Raw genomic sequence first — 20,760 nt, 5'->3', positions numbered from 1 at the left:
GCGATTCTTTTCTGGTCAGCAAATTATCCACAATTTAACTATATTTACAATTTCCAAGAAATTTTTATGTTTTCCATCTGAAACTACCGTATCTTCTTGACTCGGAATGCATTTATTAGATTTCTATTTCTACCAGGATATGCGCTTTCTAGTCATTAGTATATAATTTCATTTTTGTGAAATCACATCATAATTCATAGAGAATGAGATTTTTCCAAGACTTTCTCTCCGATTGCGACAGAGGACGGTTGTGTCCATAACGACGCCCTGAAAAATGGCACGTGAATGTCGTGATCGGAGCGGAGTCCAAAAGGTGTAAGTTAAAAATAAAATATAATCTAAAATGAAATTACGTTTGAATAAACATCGAAATGAAAAATGAGAGGACTCTTTAAGCTAGTAACCAGGCTGGTTGTTGACAGATTCGACGAAGTCGTCAGTTCTCTAAAATATATGAATATGTGTATTTTTGTTTTTCATCCAAGGACCTCTCGAGAAGGGAGGTGACCAGTAAACAGAAGTGTTTTTGTTGAAAAAAAATTGAATGAAAAAAAGTTAGGGTGGCAGCATTGCCTCGAGCAAGACCACTGCGCCCCCGATTCAAGCTTCTGTTCACTATGGACAGGAGGAGCCTGGCCAAATGCGTTCGAATGAGAAACAACGGCCATAGAATTTAAAGAAAGAAACTTTTTCTTCTGAATAATGGGAAATGAGTTCCACTTATTGTGACATATTCGTAGAATATTGAATATAACATACAAAAGGATAGCGAGACCCACTTATTGGCATCTACGTCACGCATGTATAAAACTTACGTCACGATCACAAACCACGATGTCGAAGACAGGCGATGTTTTAATGTTGCCTATTTCCAGTTTGTAGTAGATAGATGTATTCGGGTTTTTTCAGTTAGGACGGTTTTAAATAGTCACACAGCTGCTCGTTGAGAATGGACTCACGAAAAACTTTCCATGTCTCAATTGTGCAACTGCTTTGACAGTTTCAGGATCGTCTAGATTTCTAACATTCTAACCGGATTGTGACCAGTATGTAATGAATTACTGAAATTCGTAAAATATCAATATAAAATACCAAGGTTGACACTAAACTTGATCCATGTAAGTTTCTAGTTTTAATAGAATTTCAAATACATTCACATTCCTTACATGGAGTTATCTTCTAAAGGTAATATGTATAATACCATTACATTTCATAAATAATGTGTCTAGAATTTAGATTAGGAAGCAATCTAACTAAATTAATGTAATTACTTTAAAAATAAATCGAATTTGACTCTTTTTCTTCTCTATAGTCAGTTTTTAAATCACGTGATACATGGATCCAGAAACAGGTCATATCAAACATTTCTTGATTTATTTTTATTAAGTGATAAATGGATCCTCATAGTACATTGCAGAGGATGATGGCACCTCAAGGCTTGACATTACCTTGTCCTGAATGAAAAAAAGTGTCTTCTTTATAAATGATAGCTAAGTTTTGCTAGAAGGAATATAATGATAGTGGAGTAAAGTAATCTTCAGGTAATAATTGAAGGCATACTTTCAACATTTTCAGAATGTCATTCTGAGTAGGAATAATTAATGAAAAAAATGTATGGTCCTCAATTTTTTGAGACGTCTTATGGAAAATGTTACCTGAAATTTCTGTGAAGTAACTTATAAACTTGAAGATTTATTTAAAACTATGAAAATCCTAACTTACCCAAGGATCTGATTGGAGAGTCTTCAAAAAAACTTCTAATAGTAAAAGGATTAACTTCTAAGGCTCTATCTACTTCACTTATTTTTTGTGGGGTTATTTTATACTGCAGAAGATATTTGCAATAATCAAGAGGAAAATCAAATTGAAGAGGAAGGTAAACTCTAAGTCTTCTCCTCACAAAAAAGGGGAGGACTTCAGTTTACCTTCCTCTTCAAATCTTTATACTCCACTTTGATTTATGAACTATATCCGTTTATTGGTTGTGTTTATTCTCTAATGTATCTAAAATGATAATTTTTATACATTTTCTATAAACAAATCTATCAATTAGTGTATATAGTATTGATATAACTCTTTTGTTATGAAAATAACAATTGTGTTTGAACACAAACCATTAGGGCACAAAAATTTAATACTGAATAGAAGAACATGTAAGTTACTTCACTCACTAAGGTGAATAACCATTCTTTATAAAATCAAATGCAAGTAAAGAAAAATTTTATTGCATTGAAAGTATTACATTTTTGGCTCTTACAGCAGATAATATCTGTTATTAGAGAAAACAATTCATCAGTTAGTAATTCAAGTAACGCTTTATCATAATATTTTCACTGGACCGTTTACAAAACCGCAACACATGTTTCGCTATAAAATAGCTTCCTCAAGTGTTTTCAGTATGAAAATAGGGAAGCAATGACCATAGAACTGAGCGGAGAGGTTGAAGTACATATGAAGCAGAGAACCCAAACTTTTATGGTAGTGGACATAGACAAGACAGTATCGGAGGAAGAGATAGATGTGCTGATGAAGGAAACAAATGCTACAGAGGAAGATGTGCAAATCAAACTATCAGAAAAAATAAGTGAGAGAGGACTCAAATATGCCTTCATCACAATCAGAGAAAACGTTGCTAAAATACTGGAAAGGAAGATAAGGATAAGAAACGGATGGAACAGGTGGCGTATCAGAAAAGTGGAGGAGGTTGAGAAATGTTTTAGATGCCATAAAGTAGGACATATATCAAGAAACTGTAGCGAAAAACAGGAAGAGTCAAGATGTTATAAATGTGGAGACACCGGACACATAAAGAAAGAATGTCAAGAAGTGCAAAGCTGCAAAGATGCTATAAGTGCGAAGTAGATGTACACAAAGCAGACTCGATGAAATGTTCAGAATATAGAAAGCTACAGGCGGTGCGAAAAAAAGAGAAGAAGGTTGGGGTTAAGTTAGGTCCAAAGTGAGTGGGTCTATTCTACCTTCCACCGCAACCCGCAAGTGTTTATTGTGGCTCACACCTATTCACACTCGAACCAAATAAACACAGATTTTTAACGAAGCCGATTAGTTTGTATGGTGAGTGGTCTTTTAGGTCAGATGGTAAGACTACGGCTCTACCGAACTCTAAGAACCTGATTCGGTCCCCAGCGGGGTAGGCACAAAGTACCTACATGCTCTGCTGTTTCATCATTTTCCAAACAGAGGCGACACACACTGTCTTCCGACAGTCCGAGTCTCTGCATATGATGAGTCAGATGACAGTGACCTGTAAGAAGGCCTGTTAGACATCGTAGTTCATCCCTACTGTAGTCCAACAACTGTTTGGTATCAAGCTTCGAAAGGTGAATAAACGCCTTGGAGTCAGCCAATCCTGGAATATTCTGCCAGTAGTCCAAGAAGCTTGGGGAAACAATCTCGTAATATGGATAATCTTACTGTATTACAGGGCAATTTAGACAAGGGCAGAGCAGCTACAGACCTGATGTATAAAATTGCAAAAGAGAGAGGGGCGTATATACTCATCATGGCAGAACCCAACAGAAAAATAGTCGTGAACAGTGATTGGATAGTGGAAAGAAACATGGATGTGATAATATATATATACGCAATAAAAAAATTAACGCAGCGAACAAAGGGACTGGACCAGGCTTCGTCTGGTTTGAAACCAGTTTATAATCTATGCTACATATCCCCAAATATAGACATAAACACTTATGAATTCCTGAAAGAGCTCAGACAAGATATGAACTAAATATAGTTTAAAAAAATAAAAAACACGCCTTTAAAGAACAACGAACTAAAAAGTTGAAAATATTTTTTTTAAATAAGCTTAAAACAATAATGAACGAAAAATACTAGTATTATTGTGAAAAAAGCGACGGGCGCTTGATATACAAAAAATATGGCACAAAGCGCCCACGCGCTTTGTTTGTTTTAAGCTTTTTAAAAATAATATCTTTAACTTTTCAGTTCGATGTTCTTTAAAAGCGTGTTTTTCAGTTTTTAAAACTATATTTTTTTTATTTTCGTATGCTATAAAAGCGTTTTTTAGTCTTTTTAAACTATTTTTATCTAAACTTTGGAATCAATCAGCCGTATATTGTTTAGAAAAATGACCATTGATATTTTCCGATTCCGGAGAGGGAGCCTGAAAATCAGCTACCAAACCCAAGGCAGCAGGCGCACAAAGGAGGGTTACAAATAAGGGAGCAGGCGCGCGTGTTAATAAAAAAAACTTTTTTCAAATGAAGAAATACATGTAAAGTGAGTTCGAATTATATCAAGGAGGTTACGTACAGCGCCATCTGCCCGCGAATAGATCAAGCAATAATGTCGATATATCAAGGAGGTTACGTACAGCGCCATCTGCCCGCGAATAGATCAAGCAATAATGTCGATATATCAAGGAGGTTACGTACAGCGCCATCTACCCGCGAATAGGTCAAGCAATTATGTCGATAATTCTGTCAAATACAGATCCCGAGCTTGAGAGTTACAAACAAAAATACATACATACAGGTGAAGCTAATATAAAGCGTGTAATAAAACATGAGAAGGAGATAATAGCAGGAGACTTCAACTACCAATCCTACATGTGAAACTCACCGGTGGAAGACAAGAGGGGCCAAATTCTATCTGAATGGCTATGCGAGGAAGATCTATTAGTGCACAACGTGGGCAATGTGCCGGCTTTCGTGAAGAGGAATAGTAAATCCTATATTGACCTGACTTTCGGCACCAACAAAATTGCAAAACTTCTGAGCGGCTGGAAGGTCATAGAAGAAGAGAGCCTGAGCTACCATCAACATAGCAGAGCACTAACAGAGCAGAGACACGATCAAGGAATGCAAAGGAAGAGACCAACAGAAACTTTCCGAAGAAATTGGACGGACATTCGCTACGAAAGGGGATGGTGTTGACGTGGTTCTACTGACAAAAAATAAAAAAGCTGCATGTAACAAAATTTTCTCGAAGAAAAGAGTGAAAGGTAATAGAACTCCTGTATAGTGGTGGTCCACACGGAGGTTGCAGGAATGATGAACTACAGAAAGGACTGAGTCAAGATGAATACAAATAAAACAGAAAGGATATTTGGAAAACAATAATAGAAGCTAAACAGAAAGCGTGGAAAACACTGACAGAAGTGATGCGGATATCTGGGAAAGGACTACCAAATAGTAACCAACAAGGTTAGAGTCAAACAGCCTATTGGACCAACCGAATAAGAACAAATGGAATTTGCTAACACCACCGTTCATAATGGATGAATTCATGGAAACCAACAGAAGACTAAAAGAGAAAAAAGCCTCCGGTCCGGATAAATTTCCAGCGGAAGTCATCAAAGTTGTTATTAAGGCACACCCGGAACAATGTCTGAGAATAATGAACCTTATATTAACAACAGTGCAATTTCCCAAAGAATGAAAGATAGCCAGACTCGTTCTTATTGAAAAAGGCAAAAAAAGTGAATCGTACAGGCATCCTGAACATCATGGTAAAACTCCTCGAGCATGTGACCAAGGCGAGACTCTTAAGAGAAATAGATAGAAATGGCGACCTGAATGAAAATCAGTTCGGTTTCCGAAAAGGTAGGTCAACAACAGATGCACTGGCAGAGGTACAAAACATCGAAGACGAAGCAAACACTGGATCTAATAATTTCAGTCTAGTTAGGGCTAAATAAGCGCCTTATTACTTCAAATAACTAGCAAATTTCAACCAAATTGGTGTTAGGATATTTATAATATTTTATAAGAACGTTTTTTTTTCAAAACGACCTAACGAATCACGTCTGAAGTTTCGTACCGTAGTTAGGAAATACCCTGAATTTGTTTTTCATTCCAATGAAAAAGAAATTCACGGCATCTGTGTTCACACCAATTCCTTTATGGGCAGGAGTTCAAAGAAGAAAAAAGTCAAAAACGACCTATCTCAACTCAAAAATAAATTGTCCCTGTCCTTTCAGGCTTCAACGAATGTTAATTAAAATTATGAAATATGTTTTTACATTTTCAACACTTTTTCTTTAACAATTGTAGGTACATGAATGACCCAATTTATCAGATTTAATCTCTAATGAACTAACAGCGGAAGACATTTAAATAGTACGTAGAAACAAATTCTGACTTTGATTTGATACGAATTAAAAAAAATATGAAAAATGTTTGCTCACAAAATACAAATAGAGTGATTTTGTTAGTTGTTTCTTGTTCGAAATAAAAACGATGTACTAGAATCTATTTTTTTTATTGGAAAAAATATTGAATACAACTTTTTATAAGTTGAATTACAATCATCAGAGTGGAGAAATAAAAAATTATGCAGCAAACTAACGTGGATTTTTTAACACACTCACGAGTAAATGTTTGATTCTAATGAAATAAAATACTCTAATGAAAAAACTATTATGTTCACATGAAATACCGTCTAAGCTAATAAAAACTATATAAAAGCAGTTTTTCATTGAAGCAAAAATATTTTTCAAAATATGTATAACTTGTTTTGCTTGAAAACAAACACATAGTATGCCACAATACCTAAGTCAAACATTTTATTTTCGAATAATTGGTCATAATTCTGTTCTTAATTGTTCAAAATGATCTGCTAAAATGTAGGAATTTGACCGCCAAACGATTTCATTCCTAAATCCCAAAATATGGTAGAAATTGCTTCACCAATACCAAATCTAATGTGAAGATCAAGATGAAGTCAATGTACATCATAAGAATTATCACCGTAACCATCCAACTTCTATTTCGTCACCATATCAAGATTCTCCACTGAACTTGAAAAATTAGGAGAATTTACCAGAGCGTTGGAATATGGTAAGGTATATGCTACCGGCCGTTTCAGAAATCTAAGATCAGTTCGTGGAGATTAGTTCTGAGAGTAAGAAAAGCGACGACTAGTCAACAAGTGAAATAAGTAAATTTTAAATAATAGTTGAAGTATAGCATTAAGTTGTAATTTCAGTTATTGAATGGAGCTTTCAAGTTTCGGTGCATCACTTTTTCATTACAAGGAACCCATACATAGTCGAAATAAATCGTGGCATTGATAAAAAAAAGATTGAGAGGATTTAATGGAATTGGGTGGAATCTCGAGCAAATGATGACGTCCGACAGAGAAATAAGAGAAAATGAATAAAAATCAGAATAACAAGAAATATGAAGAAAAACAGAAAAGGAAAAAAGAGAAAAAAGGGCAACAAAGAAAAAAATATCAAGAAATATTGCCAAAGGTGAAATTGGTGAAGTCGAGGTGAAACTGAAGAAGTTTGGGGTGAAGTATAGACTTTCACCAGCAGAGTATGTAACTGAACGGGTCGTGAAAAAGATTAAATATGTCATAGACAAGGTTAACAAAATTGATATGTTATGAAATTAGCAGTTAATTCATGAAAAACCATAATGTATTCAAGTAACACTGTATTGTGAAATTTTCACTGAACAGTTCACAAAACGGTAAAACGTGTTTCACTATACAATAACTACCTCAGGCGAGTTCACACAGTATGAAAACATAAAATGGAATAAACAGATAACCAAATAGATAACTTCTTAACCAAGCTGATTACTTCATTTGGTGATTTTTAGGACAGTTGGCAAGAATGGTACTCTTTTAAACGCTGAAAACCGGTCCGGACAGACAGAGTATAATCTGCTACCAGAGCCCGAATTTCTTTGTGAAGAATAATCTACTCCAAGGTTAACAGACCATGGTACATTTTAGGTTAACCACTTTTCAGCACTATAAAAACTGGATGAAATACTCTTCAGAAGGCATTACGAATTTAGTATTCACGAAGTATTCATTTAATATAAGAGTCTATATACAAAGATATAAGGTATCCAGGTAGTGATAAACGCTGTATTGATATAGCGGCATTGGAGTTCGAAGCTGTGAAAACTATTAAGACCTAGGATAAGAGTCCCGAAGCTTCTTTGAATTTTGTTCGTGTACTACACGATTCAATAGAGAACAACTGGAATTTCGATTAGTGTCCAAAATAACGGTAGTCTTTCTCTGAACTGAAAAATACCCAACTTCGAGAGACAAGAGACTTGCCTGGAATACATCTCGAAGCTGAAATGAAACTATGTGATGGTATTGGACTGCATCATTATCAGGGAAATAAATTCATTGAAGGAATTGCAAAAGCTTTCTATTTATTAAAATCAACGTACAACTAAACTACATTAATATATATCAATTGTAATTATAATGAAAACAGGACTCTATACGAGTTTAACGAAAACCAGTAGTCGAAGTAGCTTCATGTTTCAACAGATGAAATTGGCGATACTTGATGAACGTCCATGATAACTAAACATGTTTAGTGAAAATCTCACAATACTTGACGAGTGGATAGACAATATACGGATACATATCCGAACTTTGCGGTCGTATAATTTGTTATTGTTTTAACGATTTTTTTTCCAATTCTTATTCATCGAATTGTTGCGATTGAAGACTTGGCTGATTTAGCATATTTCCCTTTTTGTCATATACAAACTAAGCTGGTAAATACTTTGTTATTCGTAATTACGCTTGTAAACTTGTCCGATGGTCACATTTTGCCAGGTATTTGGACATAGTTACTTAAGAAAAGAGAATTGAAACTTTCTATGTGTTTTACCACTTTTATTTGTAATTAACGTTACTGAAGTTTCGTCCTATAAGGACATTTTCAAACTTATACATTAAACTAACCGTAGTTAAAATTCACCGTAGTTTTTGAACATACCTTGGATTGAACATACCATATGTGCACACTTATTTTTTTGAATTTAATTATTATCTTTGTTATTTAAACGGTCATTATATACTACTTGTGTTTTGTGCGTTGCATGACAAACAAATTCGTACCTATAAAAATTGTTTTCAATTTTTAATCAAGAGATGCAGGAAGCTGAAAAACCACAGCGGATTTTTTCAAAATCGCTTAACTGGTGAGAAAGCCAGTGGTTAAATTGCTATATATGTTCGTTTGAAAGAAACAGTGAGAAAAATCAATTTAACAACTAATCTAGAAGCTACCGCGATAACCATTGTAGCCCCCGAAAACATTTCCATTTGCAATATTTATTCACCACCAAACCAGGAGGTAGAAGAGAAAACCTTTCAACTCATATCGAATGGAAGGTACTAAATGAACTGTATGGCAGCGACCATTATCCCATAATCATATCCATCAAATCAAGGAGCTACCACCATAAATAAAGAATTATCACACCAAAAATGGAATCGCAAACATGTAGATAGAAGCCAATAACTTCATCGAGAATAACATACCCGATAGAGAATAATGTCACCGTCGAAAATGTCATTTGTCGTTATAATTGCAGCAGTGAATAAGCAATTGGAAAGATATCTCAAAAAGCACAAACCTGATGAAACCATGATGAAATAAAGAATGCGATAAAGCAATAAAAGCAAGCAAAAAATGCAGAGCTGAAGCGAGACTAATGCCAAAAAGAAATAAGAAAGAATCTTGGACAAAATATATTCAGAATATCAATAGCAATAGTCCAATAGCAACGGTATGGAGAAAAGTGAAAAGAATATCAGGATTCGAGTCGCATTATGGAATATATGCACTGGAAAAAACCAAACAGTCATTACGGATAGGAAGAAAATTGCAGATTTCAGAAAGGGCCCATTTTGCGAAAATTGTAATGGATTATTCTTATTATTCAAAGCTGAACAGGAATCGAGGCCAATGATAATAGAAAAAACATTCTGATCCAATCAATTTGCATTTCACTTATCCGGAGTTTCAAGATGCATTATTATCACTCAAAGGAACATCTCTGGGATCAGATGATATACCTGCTTCATTTCTGAAAAGATTGCCAGACGTTGCCAAAAAATAATATACGGACAGAACAAATCTCGGGGCAGCCAATAATTATTCCCATTTCGAAAGCATACAAGCCAGCCCTTGAAGCAAATTTCTATTGACCAATTGCATTGACGTGCACAATGTGCAAATTACTAGAAAAAATATATGAAAGGCTGATATACACCCTTAAAAGTAAAAATCATATCATAGCAGAACAATTGGGTTTCCGACCTCATAGATCTGCTTTAGACAATATAATAGATCTAAGGAGCAACAAACTTTCGTTAATTACCAAAAATGTATCAAATCTCTCGAGAAATTGAAACGATGGTGCTACGAAGAGAACATATTAACCTTCATCGAGAACTGATGGAACGGGAATATTGTGTTCGGGCAAATAGAACATCATCTTATGATGCAACTCAAGAAAGCGGTACTCCCCAAGGCTCGATAATCAGTTTTATGCTATTTCTGATAGCGCTCAATGACATCTTACAATCCCTGAAGAAACCTGTGCAGGCAAGGCTATATGCGGATGACTTGTTTATATTTGCCAAAGGAAAAAGCGTTCAAAACTAAGCAAATGTTTTACAGAAGCACATCAACTATTTTGAAATATGATCCAAAACCTCAGGTTTCAAGTTTTCCCCAGTAAAAAAAATTGAACACAAACCAATAATGGCAATGAGCAACTAACATCTTTCCATTGTTGAACAAATACCTTTTTTAGGGATGGCGTTTGATCAGCAACTGAATTGAAAGTTGTACATGAAACAACTAGTACTATCGTGCCAAAGAGGGTTGAGATTACTCAAACATTCAGCTCACAGACAATGGGGTGTGAAAGGATCAAAACTATTACTACTATACAGATCGCTGATAGTCTCTCAAATAGATTATGACTGCACAGCATGTGCTTAAGTCAAGCCGAGTACATTGATTATATTCGATTATATACACAACTCTACTTTACGGACAATCTCAGGAGCTTACAGAACGACCATAGCGGAAAGCTTATACTGTAAAATTGAAGAACCCTCTTTAAGCCACCTCAGGAAACAAATGAACTTATCATATGAAGCTGATGCAATATATTCCAACTTACCGGAATACAATCACATATCGTTTCTCAACAAGTTATGATCGATCGAGAAGAGATCTTCCTTTTTACGTGATAATTCGACGACAATACAGAAATGTCCATCTCTTTACCATGGCACATAAAACTCTCACATTGAACTCTCACCCCAAATGGCTCGAATGAGACAATTATTATTCATAATTTTCTACAAACTATAAACCAGTACTGTAATGATAGGGGAACATTTTGCAATCCTTCAAGCTCTTCGATATGCTAAAACAAATATCAGTAATGAGTTTATAATAATATCAGACTCACTAAGTGCTCTATAACTTCTGCAACAAATATATTTGACTCATCAGAGAGGAAATATTCAAATTGGACAGACTGAACAAAGAAACCGTTTACTTTGGGTTCTTTCGCACATCGGAATAGCATCCCACACTATTTACATGGACCTGAAACCATACTTCAAGAACTCATTGAAGAATAAATGGAACAATCATTGGCAACATACAACAAGTTTAAAGAATGGAAAACTAAGACAGGCCCATCGGAACATGGATCAGAAGAGAAAAGAACAGGTCATAATAATACGACTTCGTTTAGGACATACCAAGCTCATTCACGAATATCTTATATCCGGAAAAGACGAACCGCAGTGCCATATTTTTGAAGTTAAACACATCATAATGGAATACCAAATGTTTCGGTTAGAACGAGATGCCTATAAGATATCTTCAAATTCATAAGAAACTGTGAACTATTTGAATTCAATATATATGTATCTATGTAGGTTAGGTCCAAAGTGAGTGGGTCTATTGGACCCTCCACCGCAACCCGCAAGGGTTTATTGTGGCTCACACCTATTCACACTCGACCAAATAAACCCAGCTTCTTAATGAAGCCGATTAGTTTGTATGGTGAGTGGTCTTTCAGGTCAGATGGTAAGAGTACGGCTCTGCCGAACTCTAAAAACCTGATTAGGTCCTCAGCGGGGCAGGCACAAAGTATATGTTCTGCTGTTTCATCGTTAATGAGGTAGTCGGATAGTCAAGGTGCAAAATTCCCACCTTGATACCTGCGACAACCTTTCCATATGAGGGTTTTTGCACGTCAGCTACACCTGACAATGCCTTAGATTCAACCGTGCAGGGATTTTTCGCCTCTGGTTTTGGTGAATCATCATTTGAGCGCAAACGTTTGTTAACCTGCTCATGGGGGGTTTGTTCCTCCATCTGAGACAGATTCTGCGTACGCCGATCAAGAATTTGGTGTAAGGCGGTTTTATAAGGTACCCCAGTCGTTTCCTGGCTGCACCACCAAACTTTTTTTTTAGTTTTTGGATCAGGAGTTTGGGAGTTGAGAAGCGGAAAAGCTCTCGCTCCTGAACTAAATTTACAGGGAGGTCAGTTGGAGTCGTAAACTCGACAACCATATCCTCTGTAGACTCGCTCCTGATCTAAATTTAGAGGGAGGTCAGTTGAAGTCGTAAGCTCGACATCCGTCTCCTCTATAGACTTAGCGTCAGAAAGATTTTTAAAGTTTACTCTGTCCATAAAAGTCCCACGAGTAGCTAGGGAAAGACGGTCAATCACGGCAGAGTCCCGCATTACCGTGACAAGGCGATGCCACTACGAGAGGGCGCCCGGTATCTTGAAGGTTACGTAGAGACAACTGATAGGCTCAGTGTCATTTATCCTCTCGTCACGGATACACACACCTTAGGATTGAGCCATCGTTGGAATGCCATTCAGTTAGGGAATAACAGAACCACAAGTGATTCTGTTATTCCTGTATCCAGCGGGGCTACGTGGAAGCAAGCATCCGATGACCGGCTTGCTCAACCCCCACATCCCAAGCCAATGCACTCGCCAATAACACCATGTACTGTGGTTCAGGCAGTGAAAGATGAACAAGGACAGCTAACCCGCCTGCATGTATGTATCATAATGTTTTGTCTGTGTTCGGTGTATGTGAATAAATTTGTTTGATAATAAGTGTTGTTGCATTTTTATAGTCGACCCAGTTTTGTTATCGGATTTAGGAATTGTTTTTTATCGACAGGCCGAGTTGACATATATTTCTTTGAACCATACTTTTATGGTTGATCCAAAACAAGCACCAAAACGAATACCAGAACTGCAGCATTTTTCTCTACGTGCGTTTCACTAACCAAGTTGGTGTACTTCACCTACTGAAGACGTAAACTTGTTTGATGAAACGCGCATCGAGAAGAGTGTTGCAGTTCTGGTATTAGGGACAGTGCCAGAATTTCCAGTTCTACCTTTCTTTATGGTAGGGGTATCTTTCCTATCATCGGCCAAGTTTTCATTTGCCTATCGAATTTGTTAACAAAAACACATGTTATCAGTATTAACACGACAAATACTCCTTATCTTGAACCATAAATATAAAATATACGATATGGGTTGCCTCCAATGAAAAGAATACTAAAACTCATTAATATTTAGATCGAACAACTATAATTGTGACCGAAGAGGGGTCAAGTTGCTGAACGGTATATATAGCATAACGCACGCCAAGGAAACAAACGTACGGATTAAACTGTTCAACATGAATAAGTTAACTAGACAGGTTCGTTACAATTATTCATAAAATATATCTTTATATCTCATTCATTTTAATTACAACAGGTGACCTTCAAAAATTTAAGGAATGGTATCAGAAATATTAACCTCACTACAGCAGGACAGCAACATTATGCCGAGAAAGAAATAATAAATTCAAATATCCAGATGCCTTTGACACATTTATCAGAGGACGAGAAAATAATGAAGCAAACAGGTATGAGAATTTCGAAAAGTATATAAACCTATGTTTTTATGTGATGAAAAATTGGTTCAAATAGTTTGAATACCTAATTACAGTGAAATCGTTTCCATTCATTCCTTTAGTTTTTAAATTCCGTTATTATTAAAAAGATGGGCGTGTTCACAGCGACCAATGACGAATTTCCGGATGTTATCGCCACATTATGAATTAAAGATACATTGATATCGTAACGTGATCATAATTTGTATACATTATCATTTTTGGAGAACTTCATAAATCAGGTGATTCTTAGACATAGGCGTACATAAAGTTCAATTTTGGGAGAAATAGAGACGGGCTTAGGAAGTTTTCACATCTGATTAAATAGTGGTAGGTAATTGAAGGAGAGTTTTCACGGTTTGAAATCATTTTAAATGCTGGATAATTAATTTCACAGTGTTTCTGAACTTAACGTTAATTTCTTCCTTTCACATTTTGGGAGAATTAAAAAGGTTCTTTTAGGGATTTTTGAAATTTGATTAGGGCTGAATATGGAAAATTAAGAATTCAAGAATATCTACCACAATGAAAATGGAGCAAACAATGAATGAATGAAATTATAAAAGACACTCACCAAAGTTGGATTAATAGGAAAAAACTGGAATTTATAAAAATTTATGATTTGACAGATAAACTATGCCAAAAAAATCTAAAGTAGAATGATTTGTCACAGCACCCGAGAAAATGAATTGAACATGTTGTTTTGTAATCATTGAAAAAATATTTCGTATTCATTTTTCAAATTTATTATCCTCTGTTAAAATTAGAAGTTAAAATGAAATTGTTAATTTGACATGAATTTTGTATTTTAGATTTTTTATTCAAACTATTTTGTTTTTTACTAATGTGTACCAATTCAAAAAACAATCTTTCAATTTTGTTATTTTCATCAGCTAAAATACCATGCTCTGCTGATCCACAAGACCGTTTATTAAATCTACAGTCACTTTGGTGTGAGATAATTCGTGATGAAAAATTACCAGTAGTCTCACCTATATGTAGAATAAGTAAATAAAATTATGTCGAACGGTTTTATTGAAAAAAAAATGATGTAGATAATGTAATAAAAACTAAAAAACAATTCGAAATGTCCTAGGTAGCACTCATCACACCATTCTTCTCAGCAAAATATGCTATTGATCAGATAAAAAAATAATAACATCGTTGGGCGTAGTGTTATCTGAGTAAATGTGTAAATACTGCGCCCAACGATATTATTTTTTATCTGATCAATACCGAAGATTACTAAGGAGAGTGGTGTGATGACTGCTACCTAGGACCTTCCGAATTATTTTTAGTTTTTAGTACATTATCTACATCATTATTATCTTTTTTCCCATAAAACCATTCAACATATTTTTTACGTATTTCATTTGTAGTTTTTAATTTTGTTACTCGATTCTTCTTCAGTTTAGTTCATTTAGAGCCTTAGTAATGCAAGGTAATATATAATCCGCCATTTTGTAGCTGCGGACATTATGAATTTTCAAACTTTCTCAAAGTGTACTACTATTCTACTAGTCAAGCCCCGCCAGTCGATATCCATATTGAGGTAGTTTTGAAAAAATATGTAATCCCCCATTTTGTAGCTGCGGTCATCTCGAATTTGCATTTTTTTTCAAAGTGTGTGACAAAACACATCTATTTGATTTATTTCCATTTTAACTTGTATCGTTTCGCCATCTGGTGAATTTTCTTGATAACTTATCCGCCGCAGTGAAGGCCGATTCCTGTTGTTTACAGTTTTCTACCGCCCTTAATCATGTCCTCCGGGATAGGCAACCCATATTTCACTGTGACGGGTTTTTTGCATTTGCAAAGTATTTCCAAACCCCCTCGAACCGAAAATAGACTGTTTCGCACCCTATCCTGTGTCTCATTGGATCAGCAGCAACCTCTTTCAAAAAACCCTGAGATTGAACCCTTACAAGTGTACTACTATTCTACTAGTCAAGCCCTGTCATTTGATACCAATATTGACGTAGTTATATAAAAAAATATGTAATCCACCATTTTGTAGCTGCGGCCATCTTGAATGTGCATCTTTTTCAAAGCGTACTACTATTCTACTAGTCAAGCCCTGTCATTTGCTACCAATATTGAGGTAGTTGTCAAAAAATATGTAATCCACCATTTTGTAGCTGCGGTCGTCTTGAATGTGCATCTTTTTCAAAGCGTACTACTATTCTACTAGTCAAGCCCTGTCATATTGAGGTAGTTGTGAAACAATATGTAATCCGCCATTTTGTAGCTGCAGCCATCTTCGATTTACAATGATACAGAATTTATTAAATTGTATTGTCATCAAAACTAAATGTGAGTACCAAATATCAGATCAATTTATCAACAGGAAGGGGGTCAAACTTCAATTATTAAATTTGACCCAAACAAACAAACAGGGCAAGCTAAATAAAACCGTTTAAATAAAAAAGAATTGGAAGATGAACATGGAATACTATGTACAACATGAGATTTTTCTTCATTACTGAGGGGAGTATTAATTTTAAAACAGTGTGAAGGAATCGTTTTGTGGTTCTTTGTGGAAATTCTGTGATATCTTGGAAAATATCAAGCAATTTGATAGTCAATTGTGTGTCCCTGACGATATTGAAGAGGCTGCAAAAAGAGCTTCAGTTGAATTGTTACCAAAAAATCGGCTCAGCAGTATGACATCGCATATTTTAATTTTCTTGGCTGGTTTAGACTTAAATACGTCCAAGGAAATTTCAGCGAAACCGTTTGCTTCTTAGCCTATCTAGAAGAGACCTCAAAAATATGGAAGTCGTCAACTTTGTGGAGCCTTGTTTTCAGTGATAGAATCCATTGCGCTCATTAAAAATGGTGTTAATACAAGCAAATATTTTAAGGTAATAGCATTCTTGAAGCAGAAAAGTTAAAGTTATAGCCATCAAAAACTCTTACGTTTGAACAAGTCCAGAGGTTTATAAATGAGGCGCCAGATGAAAAATATTTGATGATAAAAGTTGCTACTATTTTCGGAATATATGGAGCCTGCTGTCGTGAAGAGATGTGTCATTTATTAATAGAAGACATTAAATTAATAGATAAATCATTGATTGTTCAAATTTCAAATACAAAAACGAAAAGAGGTCGTTCTTTTTGCATTATTTGAAAATACATTGACTATTTTAATAAATACGTTGCATTACGCCCTTCTGTTATCAATCATCAACGGTTTTTTTCTGAAAAACTCAAAGTATAAATGCAGTGCCAACCCAGTTGGTAAACACTTTTGGGAAAATGCCCTCTACGATTGCTGAGTTTCTGAACCTCCCGGAATCAAAGGAATATACAGGTCACTGTTTCAGAAGGTCTTCTGCTTCTTTGCTATCAGAATAAGGAGCAAATATAACGGATATTTAGAATCACGGAGGATGGAAGTCTACAACAGTAGCTGAGGGTTACACCGATCAATCTATTTCTTATAAAAAGGCTAGTGCTGAAAGAATAATCCCAACAGCTAGCTCCAGCGTTACATCATCGTCTTCTTCACTTCAAGAATTAAATGTTAATGCCAATGAAATTGTCAAAACAGATAGCTCAAATATATTACAGGGCTCTTCAATATCGCAAGGTATAATCAGCACTTGTTCTAATTGCACTTTTCATATTAATGTTGTTGTAACAGAATTTAATTGTATATATATATATATATATATATATATATATATATATATATATATATATATATATATATATATATATATATATATATATATATATATATATATTGTTCATAATAAAATTTCCTTAAAAATTGAATAATTATGTTTCGTTTATTGCTATATGGTCGATAAAAATCGTGTTTCTCTCGGGAATGTATAGATGGGGTCAAAGTATCACCAGTACTTCATATAAATTTTGTTCCTAAAATCCTTACGTTACAGTTGATAAATTTTCAAGAAAGTCGAGTGCCCTAGACTCAGAACATCAGTTCTGAGTACCTACCAAAAAATTATCACTCAAAGATTTTACTTTTCCAAACCAAAGTCTTATTATCTTCATACTATAACCGAAGATCAAACAAATTCGTAGCGCCTCAATACTGAAGTCCCTTTGTGGAATATCCCTCGCCTCGATTTTAACCTAATGTAACCTTGCGAGATCGAGGAAAGTGAAATATTGATATTCTTTTTGAGTGAATAAGTTGAGAGATTTCAAAATTTTCCAGTTTTCAAAGAAAAATTACAAGTCATTTGCATTTTCTAGAAGTACATGTTTTTAGTGGAACTACCCAAACTATGAATGACCATGGGGATCTCGATGGTTGAGTAATTCCTGTAATCTCGACGGTTGATTAACTCCTTGTTCCGAGTATTATATAAATCTAGATTTTGATTTTATTCTCGAATATTCGAGGATACCTTTAAGATTTATTTTAAAACATGGTGTAAATGTTTTTTTATGAAGTACTTATTGGTGAATTATCACTCAAATTAAAAAGGGTATTGACTATTTATATGGCTCATGAATGAGTATGATGTCAGCATAAGTTTTTTTTCTTTACTGTAGGTATATCCACTTACTTTTTATTCCAGTATAACTCGAAATCATTTTCAAATATTTTCACAGCTTTTTCCTATAACAGTTCAAAAAAGTTACGCTCTATTCAAGAAACTCACTCACCTCTGTTTCTATTTCTGTTTTGCAGTTGCCCGACTAGCACAAGAACAAATCCTACCGCACATAAGAGAAATGGAAAACGAAGGAAAAATTAAGGAATCCGTCATCAAAATGTGTTTTGAAAATGGTGTGAGTACCTCTTATTTTTATCTTTTTTCTTATTTAAAAAATATTTTTTCCATAATGGTAGGTTTTTCCATAAATGTAGGTTTCTCATGGCTTCTAGTCTGTTAAAATGTTTTTTATTATGTCTTATAACCAAGTTGTCACCTGTCACTAAATTAAAAAAATTGATTTAGTTTACACCATTTTTGTTCAAAGTGGTGGTTTACAAAATTTTAAGAATATTTTAAACCACCATTTTTAAATACTGGTGATTACTTCAAAATTTGTTTGACATATAATTTTCAGTAGTCCTAGAGCAAGGATAAACTGAAAATCCGGACTCATAAAAATTGAGTTGATTGTTGAAAAAATATATGATGGGAGAACGGGTTTTGAGAATCAAGTATTTCTAACATCACTTAACAATTTCAAGAAGAAATTAATTATGTGATGGCAGTCAAGTTTACAGCAGTTGAAGTTTACATTCGCTGTTTTGATCATTTATCTCGTGTGTAACACATAATCAACATCTAGAAAGAATTAGTGGAATTCAATTTCGAGGTTGTCACAATATTATAGTTTGAAAAACGCTTCATGATGTATTAAATTAGTTCTCTTTGGCAGAGTTAAGACCTTATTTGTCAGGGCCCTGTCAAGTGAAAGAAATGTCCAGACTTCCTCAGTTGATTTGATTCCTGTGAAAAACGGTTCTGGACATGATGATTCTAGCAAGCCCCCCATTCGATATAGGAGAGTTAGAAGAAATGATCTGGAAAAGGGTTATCGGATCCAAAAACACATTAGCAACATGAATGAATCCAAGGACACCTTTTCTCAGGAGATGACTGTTAACTATCAAGTTGACCTACATTCCATTTTACCATGTCGAGGAAGAGCAGTATTCACTCTCGGCTAAGGAAAATGACAATGCTCCAAGTGGAGCAAATCTGGGAAATCAAGAGTCACATTTTTCTTAACAGAGAAGGATGTTATTTGTCAAATGACACCGTCATCTTTGAAACCGTTTAGTTATAGCCCAATTCCGACAAACGCAACCAAAATAACAATAAGATCGGGTAGGCCACTCTTCTGTGGATTGGACTGTTGTACTATTGACCATTAAATGTTCTTGATGAAATACAAAAGCTAGTGCTTACATAGTTCGAGTGGATTTAAAAAAAAAGTAGTCCTTGACAAAATCGTCTATTCGAGGAACCTACATGTGTTGAGAATGGGCCGTCTATAATTCGGATGAATTACGTCTGTGAAGACTTTCATGAATATGCACAACTACCAAGTATATAGACTCCCCAACCGCTCAACTAGAAAATTTTGAAAGAAGTTGGAAGATCCCTGATGAGTTCAAAGACATTTTTTGTTTCAGGTCGGAACGGATTTATTATTTTTCGAACGAAAAAACTACCAAGTTAGCATCATCAGGAGACGACTTTTAGTGATATCCTGGAAAAAGTGTTTTCATAGATTCATTTTACGTCAGATGTTTCAATTCTGTTCATCGAACTAACAAGTTGCCGTCATTCCACCACTTTATTACCTTCTCGTGGAAAGTCATCTTGGTTTTGTTCAGGTTAGAGCCTGGCTCCTTTACCCTTTCGACTGGTATTACCTTCTCAAATGCCTTACCAGCGTTTAAACAGTGGAGACGGGAGTGGGTATAAAGAAGGAAGAAAAGGAATAAATTATTTTGCAAATCGTTAATTGATAAAAGTTAGGGAAAAAAGCATAGGTCAAATAATTATATCGAAGGATAGTCACTATTTTAACAAGAGGTAAAAATACCGTAACTAGAATTGTCAGTTCTAATTTTAGGGATCAATCTACAAAAGTTGATTTATTTACAAGAAAAAATAAATGAATACGAATGAAGGATTTTCTCACAATGATATCCTCGTTTTCTTATTCAACTGATGAATTATATTCCTCTTTGAACAATTGTATACCGATTGTATGACCATCGGTTAACACGGAAGCGCTGACAGTTTTGAAATTTTACTCCTGTGATGCCAATGCGTCCCGTTCAGACTCAAATTAACGATAATAAGGAACAAGATTACCTTGATTAAGAAATGAAGCTTATGATCCGCTGTTATGTCTTTTCCAACAGGGGTGAGGCATCTGGGTGTCCAAGAAGCAAAGACACGCCAACTGCATTTCTTAAAGTTGGGAAGATTTTAAGGGTATTATCAGAAAATGATGAACATATTACTGGAAATATTGTCCAGAGGCAAAC

At 35.0% G+C, this 20,760-nt stretch overlaps 1 protein-coding gene across 2 annotated transcripts in view; it reads left to right on the top strand.

Moving 5' to 3' along the window:
- Positions 1-864: 864 nt before the first annotated feature.
- Positions 865-20,760, top strand: part of LOC111506372 (short/branched chain specific acyl-CoA dehydrogenase, mitochondrial) — a 34,897-nt gene continuing 15,001 nt past the window's right edge. The window contains exons 1-4 of one of the 2 annotated variants that reach the window (XM_074173065.1): positions 865-1,118; positions 13,400-13,523; positions 13,583-13,733; positions 18,433-18,533. In XM_074173065.1, coding sequence (XP_074029166.1) covers positions 13,503-13,523; positions 13,583-13,733; positions 18,433-18,533 — 273 coding nt within the window. In that variant the 5' untranslated portion in view covers positions 865-1,118; positions 13,400-13,502. Of the gene's footprint in view, positions 1,119-12,617; positions 12,866-13,399; positions 13,524-13,582; positions 13,734-18,432; positions 18,534-20,760 lie in introns of those variants that run through there. The other variant, XM_023161423.2, reaches the window with a different exon arrangement.

The sequence above is a fragment of the Leptinotarsa decemlineata genome, unplaced genomic scaffold, assembly GCF_025532065.1.
Source record: "Leptinotarsa decemlineata unplaced genomic scaffold, Ldec_3_MD MMD2_tig00000199_RagTag_RagTag, whole genome shotgun sequence".
Taxonomy (NCBI): Eukaryota; Metazoa; Arthropoda; class Insecta; order Coleoptera; family Chrysomelidae; genus Leptinotarsa; species Leptinotarsa decemlineata.
The sequence above is the reverse complement of the archived record's forward strand: the minus strand, read 5'-3'. Positions and strand labels throughout refer to the sequence as shown.